The 8,382-nt window shown below is 42.3% G+C and overlaps 1 protein-coding gene across 1 annotated transcript; it reads left to right on the top strand.

Moving 5' to 3' along the window:
• Window positions 1-6,438: 6,438 nt before the first annotated feature.
• Window positions 6,439-7,166, top strand: LOC105042202 (uncharacterized). The gene has a single exon (XM_010919326.4). The coding sequence runs from the start codon at window positions 6,534-6,536 to the stop codon at window positions 6,924-6,926; it is 393 nt and encodes a 130-aa protein (XP_010917628.1). The 5' UTR covers window positions 6,439-6,533; the 3' UTR covers window positions 6,927-7,166.
• Window positions 7,167-8,382: the final 1,216 nt, after the last annotated feature.

Raw genomic sequence — 8,382 nt, 5'->3', positions numbered from 1 at the left:
ATGGAGATAAAAAGGAGGATCATTTCTTTGTTTTGTTCTTGATTTTTTTGAAGATAGAAAATTCAAGGAGACTTGTATACGAAGGGAAGAGAGAGAGGAGGGGAGCATGTTGGAGGGAGCTTATGAAGGAGAGATGATTAATATTTTTTTATTTCTATTTCCTCTATTTAGATTTAAAGGCAAATTTTTAGATTTAGAATAGGAAATTATTGACATATTAGCGGTTTAATATGTCTAACCTCTCCATTTATTCTCTCATTCAAAAAGATATTAGCCAATTCACTCTTTTAGTGTGCGACATACAACACAGCCCATCATCTCCCTCTCTCTACAAAATGGGATGGATAGTTGATTTTTCCAGTAAAACTTCTGGTAACTGATTGATCTTCGGATTTTAGAGATATGTTAAGTATATTGTATGTGATGTACGATACTCGGAGCATGACATACAATCCGTCCCTGTTCTGGAATAAAATTATAAAACAACATGCTTGCCTCCCTTATGTGTGTATATGTATGAACGGCCATCATGACCTCCTCAGTTACTCTCTTTCGGCGTAGTTAGGGCCCTCCGTTCCCCCTCGGTCACTGCGTGACTGTGGATGGATTCATAGCGGATCCCATGTAATCCCTTGCCTTCAATCAATTGCTGCCTGCCTGCCTGCCAGAGACTTGCAGCAGAGAGAGAGAGAGAGAGAGAGAGAGAGACTCGATGGGCAAAGGGAAAGGAAGGAGTGTCGAAGTAGCGCCGGCCGTACCGCACGCTTCCTCATTGACTCAATCGACGTCAACGGGCTGGCTCGCGGTCGTCTCTTTCGCGCACGCGCGCCAGACCCTTCCAACGCGTCGGTCTGCGGTTAGGTCGTACGGGCCGCTCTCTCCGAGGGCGGGCGCGGACTCTCGAGCGGTCGCCACGCGTGGCCGGACCGCTTGCCGATGCTGGCCCCATGCTCCTCCCCCTCCCCCTCCCCCCCTCGGGCCTGTCGGCCGGCGCGCGTGCTACAACCCGGCGACAGAGACGGCGAGATTGAGGCATTAATAACTCTTTAAGTCTTAACCCACTCCCCACGGCCACGAAATACTTGTTTCTTCTAGGCTAGTCATCCCCCCCTTTCAAACTTTTTGCAGCACCGTTCTCGAACAAGAGAACATGATGTGGTGAACCAAAGTACAGGGAAAGCCACTGAAAGGGGAGCATGTTTGCTGGAATTGGCGGCTGGGGCCCATGCCGGATCTCTTTGACGAGGATCGCCCTTGGAGAGGGCCCACCAATTAAAAGGTTCCTATGTATAAAATGGTACGGTGAAGAGAAGAACTTGATTTGCCCCGGGGCGTATTTTATTTTTGAAGAAAGAAGGTGCAGGATCTGTAAAGAGGGCAGAAAGGAAGATAAAGAGTTTGCCGAACAAGAGAAGAGACAGGTACCTGTTATGCTATGCCATGCATGCTGGTTTTCACAATTTCTTTGCTTTTGTAAGTTGCTAGCCGGCTTCTTTCTCTGCAAGCCTTCCATGTCTTTCATGGCACTTTGTCAGTCCGGCTACTCATTCTGCTATCTTCTTTACCCTTCTCCTCATGTGGGCACCAGAAACAACCCGTGCCGGCTCATGCATGCAAAAGCTGAGTTGCATGGAAGAATCCTCTCATCATATAGATAGGAACGAAGGACGCCAAGCTCTCTCTCTCTCTCTCTCTCTCTCTGTGAACTGCCATGTCTCGTGATGGCTGTCAAAGGATAAGGTTCCCTGAGGAAAATCACATGTTGCTCGAGAAAGCATGTGATGCCATTATTCCTGGTGCTAAACCGAAACGCCTGTGTACAAAGAAAACACCTCTTGCTCTAATAACGGATATTTTTAATTTTGCATTTCCTCTGTTTTCTGTTTGTCTGTGAAATGTCATATGAGGACATCGCCTAGCAGTATATAATTGACTCTTCCATGCAACAATTTCCTCAACGGCCGATTTGAAATGTAACGTCTAGTTTCATTGCTTATTATTACGCTCGCTATCCTTCCTCTTTAATTCTCACCATCTTTTTGCTTGGCTTGCAGTTAGGCGCCTTATGATCATGGAACCAGAGTCATTACATGTTAACAATGAGACCCCCGTTCCATCTCCGAAGTTTGCGCTTTTTGATCTCTCCGGTTCCATTCTTACGTCCTTCCATCCAAAACCTGGAGCACCCCTTGAGTCTTCTCACACTCTGAAGGTTTTGGTTCCAAGCATGGATGCATTAGATGGAGCCCGATCGGTCCGGATTCAATCTCTTGCACCAAAGCCGGATGCCATTGTTGGCTCCTTGGAGTTGTCTCGGGACTCTGAAGTAGAAGGCTCCACGCTTACTTGTGATTCTTCTAACAAGGATTTGGATGCCATGTCCAATGCTGGCACATGTGATCTTTGGGATTCGGATGTTGCTGATGCTTCCGAAGATGAAAGATCTGTGGATGATGTTTTCTGTAAAGAAAGTGTCAAGAAAAAGATCGAGGTGCTGGCTGGAATGGTGGGCTACGAAGGATGTGATGAGCCGGGAGTTATCTTGGACGAAGTTGTCAAGGTTCTCAAAGAGTTGGAGAGGATGAGAACGACTTGTTGCTTGAAGAACTGATAGGAGTTCGAGATTGAAAGGTTTAGTAGCTAGATTAGATTATGTTTCCAATCCTACCTGGTCGATGAAGTAAAGGAGGAGCATGGAAAACTAAGAGAAGCCGTTTTCTTGTATCTGTTTGAGGCCTAAACCAGTGTTGCATTAGTTCTCTTTTACTGGATTGTTTAGCGTATAGGATGGGTAAGGTGCTTCCTTGTAATTTTCTTTTGCGTTAATTTGGCTACTTCTGCCGTCTGATTGTGTGAGAAAGTAGTAAATCTTTGCTATAGCCACATCCAAATTCCAGACCAGGCCGAACAGGGGTGCAACCACTAGGTTGTTCCTCTGTTTGCATCTTAACTAAGACTTGAATTTAGGGATGGCAATGGACCAACCTGGTGTCCAGATTGTTTATAATCTGTAATCAATTTATCCGGGTTCATTTGTCCTCTACCTGGGCTTCTGCCACGCCACTAATCTTTGAAGTACTTGGACCATGTTAGACTTGTATGGAATAATTTTTCTTAGAATGCAAATTAGCTTTATTGACCAGGCCACTGTTTGTGAATGCCCCTCAACCCATTTCTACAAGCATATTTGGTGCCCCAAGGTGGGTACTTGCTTTAACTGGAATCTTTGTACCCTAGCAGTGTGGTGCAGACCATGCCGAACATGGGTGCAGTGTAGTCCCCACCCATTCTTTGCTCCCTTTGTAGACATCAAAATAAGTTCTAGAGGTCGGTAGCCATGGATTCATTCTTGAGACGTGTAGCTGGTGATGATCATGTGTCTTATATATATATAGCTTGCCTTGCCCTCATCAGACCCTTTCATAGATTTTTGTCACTGCATCCTTCTTCATCGAAGTTATGGTTACGACAAGTTTAGATGTGTGAATGTAGCGTTTGAAAGTAGATCTTTTTGTAAGTAAAGAACTATTTTACATATAAGTAGGATGCCTGGAATCATTTGAAGATTTATTGTATGTTTTATTTGTGTCAATTTATCGGTATCCTGCATTCTTCCTATGCTCTCCTCTCCGGATGTATCTTTCTTAGCTCCTATCATTTAAGCCCACAAATTGCACAAATTGATTTTCCCTTGAGCTAGAAATGGAGTAGGTTGGACGGTGATTGAATAATTTGATGGTCCTTTGCAGCACCAATTGCATGGTTTGCATGTGTTATCCAATCATGGTCCTAAAATTGTCTTTTGGGCAACCTAGCCTCCAACTAGCAATGCAAGGCCAGAAGTCCAAACTCAAAGTAGACTTGTCAACAGGTCGGATTCAGATCGAAACCTGAATATCTAAATCTAGATCCGATCTTAGTTACTGGTATCGGATCCGAATACCCGACGGGTCTAATCTTGAAGTATTAGACCTAGACTTTAATGGATCCCAAGTATCCGAATCTGGTTTCGGGATCCAAAACTTCTCGCAGTCCGGATGGCGGTGGAGATGATGTGAGGCAGAGGGAGGGGGCACGAATTTTGCGAGAGAGAGGCGGCCCGTATCTCCTCCATCCACAGTCTTGGTGCGGAGGTCCAGCCATTGGCGAGCATGGGTATTCACGACAAAGGAGATCTTGGCCCGATGGTGGAAATCAAGCATGGAGGCGAAGATGGCACAGTCGTAGCCCCGATGGAAGCAGTCGGAGGATGGGGGCTTGGAGGCGGAGAGGATGCCGAGAGAGTGGGGGGTGGAGATGCGGATCTCGAAAAAATTGGCCTCACTTAGGGCGATAGAGAGGGAGCGCATGACGGGAACAAGATGGGCAATGAGGTTGCAGTCGGTGGTGGCCATGACTTCATTGCTGACGGCAAGGAGGGGCGAGTTTGGGTGGATCGGAAGTGAGGAATTGGAGGAGGGAGTCAAGGGCCGGCGTTGGTGTTGGGGTCCGGCCGCTGACGAGCGAATCTTACGACGGAGAGGGAGAGGAGGGGAGGAAAAGGCGCCGTCGGGGTGCACGGAGAGATTGAGAGACTGAAAGAGAGGGAGAGAGGGAGATTGAGAGACAAAGAGAGGGTCTGGGATGGGGTATTAAATATTTTTAATATATATATTATATTATATTATCAGATCCTGGATCTATCGGGTCTGGGTATTAAATATCCAGATCCTATCCATTTACATTATGGTTGATCGGATCTAGATCCGGATCCGGATGAATGAGTCTAATGCTAGTACCAGATCCAAACCCATCGGGTAAATACCTGTGGGTCTCGGACCTCATCCAGTCCATTGACAGCTCTAACTCAAAGCAATGGAATGCTCCCTGGCTCAAACAGAGCCTTGTTACATTTATTCATGATCAAATTTTCAGTCAGCTGAACAAGAAAAGAAAATTCTTGTGCCAAACTCAATCTCATACTTTAAAAAATGTTGACCCCAAAGAGAGCGCGGTGGGAAGCAGGGGACAGGTCTTCAAAGCTAACCGAAGTCACACAATTAACACAATATCTCAAATTGAAGAACTTATCTGTGAACTAGAGAAAGGACGAAGTTTAAAGCTAAATACAAAGCTTCATTGCAAACTTGGAGCTGCAATTGACATAAAACGCATGTATTTATAACAAATTCACATACAAACTTGAAGGTTATATAGATGTACAAAACTTCGTCCTTGTATAGCCAAGATAATGTCCCAGGGAAGAAATGGTGGACTAGACCCTGAGGGTTAAAGTTTTATCAGTCTTGACATTAATTACTTTTGCCTCTTTGTCTTCCCCCATTTGAATAATCTTGGGTAAGTGTAAACATTTATCTTTTCTTTTGCCTACTTAGATGATGTTTTCCCTTTCTCTCGTCCATCACAACTTTTACCGTGGGCCGTATGACAACTTTAAATTTGCGATAGATATGTCATACTAATAGTTCAAATGTAAAAGATATTGGAATTAGTTAGGCATCTTCATGCTAGTAAGTTAGGGACATCTATGTAGCTAAAACATTATCTAATTTTTTTGTCATATACTTTTCACATGTTCTTACATAATAACTAATGAGTGTGATGCTTTTTCCATTTAGATTTTTAGACTTCTATATATTTAAAAATATTCCAGGAGACTTTTAGAACATTTTTGCCCTCATATTTTTGATATATAAAGTGGAAATAAATTGTAACCTCCATATGAAATTCGAACTTAGAAATCTAGAAATAATTAAGAATTTATTTAAAACTTTTTTCTGATATCCTGGAAGTATTTGCAATCACAGAATTTGAGATTTAGAACTATCAATTCTTAAGATTCAATTATAAGTGCAATGATAATTTCTCATCCCCATGGTAAACCTTTATATCCTACAAAAAACCGGGAGCTAAATAAGGACTAAACTAATTGTTTATTTAAATACTCCACATGGTGATCATGAAATTGTACTGTACATATGAAACTCTATATTTTTAACTGATAAATAATTTTTATTGAAATCAAGAATTCAAAAATCTCAATATTTTTACTACTATGGGAAAAAAACTACGGGAATTGGACTCTACCCAGAGTTCCACTCTAATATTTTATTTTATATGTAATTCTCTTTTTCCATGAACCCTTTCTAAAAATAAATTTTTATTACTTTATATAATTTATCGTTTGAGCATCCTTTTTACCATGTTGTTGCTTCATTTTTATAGACCATATCCTGCTATATGCCGAGAACCTGCAAACCCCTAGTATTTTTTTTTGGTACAAAAAACCCCTAGTATTCAATAATTACACACAGTAACGGTGGATCACTCTGCAAAATGAAAAAACGGCACCAATTGAATTTTCAAAAAATTTCGTGTCCACTGAGGGACTGCGTTATAATTTTCCTTTTCTAATTTTGATTTAACGAGCTCGAAGCCTTGAACGGGAAAGATTGGGGCTTTTCTCTCTCCCTCTGTTCTGCGACTCGTCGAATACCCGGCGATCATCGCTGCTTCTGCAGATCCGGAGCCCGATGGGAGCCGATGTCGAGAAGATGATCGGCGTCGGGCTTGTCTGGGGCGCCACCAACGCCGTCATGCGCCGCGGCGCTCTTATCTGGGACCAGAAACGCTCAGCGGCGCCGCCGGATGGCCGCCGCGGCCTTCTCGGACCCGTCCGCCAGTGGCTCGACCTCCTTCTAACCTGGCAGTACTCCGTCCCTTTCATCATAAATCTCTCCGCCTCCGGCGCCTTCTTCTACATCCTCGGCGGCGCCCCGATCTCCGTCGCTGTGCCGGTGACCAACGCCACCACCTTCGCCGCCACCGCCGTCGTCGCCATGCTCCTCGGCGAAGAGATGCGGGTCGGGCATGCACTCTTTGGTACCGCTCTTATCGTTCTGGGTGTTTGGATTTGTATCACATGAAATGTTTGATCGATAGCCTCATTCTTTTCTTTTTGGGGTTTCATCATTTTTACCTAGGGTTTATGGATTTCTTGACTTTTTTATTTTTCTGGTTTGTTTATAAATTCGAGTTATCTGATTTGAAGCAGATGTTTTGTTTAATTGTCTACGTTTGTTTATCAATTCGATGTATGTAATCTATTTCTATTAAATTAAGCTGTTCCTTAGAGAAATTTAACGGACAATTCTAAAATTTTATTACTTCCTGTATTATACTTCTTTTATGCTAAAAGAAACTTATTTTTGCTTTCTTCTGGATTGTAAATTGAAGCAATGTTTTACAAGTGAAGTAAAGGTGAACCCTGTTTTTGTAATCAACTTTATGAATTCATTGGATTTCATTGCAATAGGGATAAATTTGATGTGCTACAGAGCAGGTTCTTAGTATAACATGTAACAAAAGGTTTTAGGAGGCAAGATTGTATTTTGCGTCACTTAGACTAGACTATCTATGACTTCTGAAAAAATAAAATATTTTCATCTGGAGTCATTCAGATGTAAGAAGTTGTCAGTGAGCCTTCTTATGACTAGGAGAGTTAGCAAGGGACCAGCTTCTTGAAAGTATAACTTGTGCATTAGCCTCTTATGAAAAAGCTGTGGCTAGGTGTGGCATGGTCATTGTTCATTATTTTGAAATATGGTCTTGAGAATCTCTTTAGGAGACTACCTAGTCATGGCAGAATACATTAAATCAAGGGCCCATGCATTTGATGTCTGAATTATACTTTGAAGAACTTTTTGTTGTAAAAAATTCTTCTTCATAGGTGAAATCTTGATTTTGTTCCTTAAGGAAACCCTTTTGTTGGAGTGGGGTAAATGATGAAACATATATTCATAGAATAGGTGTCAATCCCACATTTTTTCTTTTTTCATATGCTTCCTTTATCAATCTCTATATTACCTTTCTAAGCTGTTTGTGCTTTGAACAAATCTTATGCTTATGTTGGTTCAGGTATATATTGAAATATAATATAACAATGCAGGGCTTCAACCCAAAATGCTAGCTAGAATGCACTATTTGGGTTCCGTATAAGCATCCAAAATCTATCTAGTACATAGTATATGGGACTAAAGCTACGGGTCATCATGCACTCTCTTTATTTAAGTCCTAGCATCCTCACCAAGCTAAGGATCCAAATCTAATCAAAATCCAATTATAAACATCATGATTGGCCATGGTCTGCCCCAAAGGACTCGTGGTGTCCTATAGTTCACATTGGCCATTGGTTGGGTTTGCTCCAATACTAGTAATAATCTAGGACCTCGTTCAAAAGTCTAGCTAGCAGATGTTATTTGGATTTCTTGGCTTATATAAGTATTTAAGATCTACCTAGTGCATAGCTTATAGAGGACTAAATGCACCCTCACACGGTTCCTCACATATAGATTCATATAAAAGGTTCCATTTCCACTTTAA

Source organism: Elaeis guineensis, chromosome 2, assembly GCF_000442705.2.
Source record: "Elaeis guineensis isolate ETL-2024a chromosome 2, EG11, whole genome shotgun sequence".
NCBI classification, from domain to species: Eukaryota; Viridiplantae; Streptophyta; class Magnoliopsida; order Arecales; family Arecaceae; genus Elaeis; species Elaeis guineensis.
The sequence above is the reverse complement of the archived record's forward strand: the minus strand, read 5'-3'. Positions and strand labels throughout refer to the sequence as shown.

What these genes read in the sequence shown, in the direction of transcription:
- LOC105042202 (XM_010919326.4), top strand. Translation starts at nt 6,534, where the DNA reads ATGGGAGCCGATGTCGAGAAGATGATCGGCGTCGGGCTTGTCTGGGGC.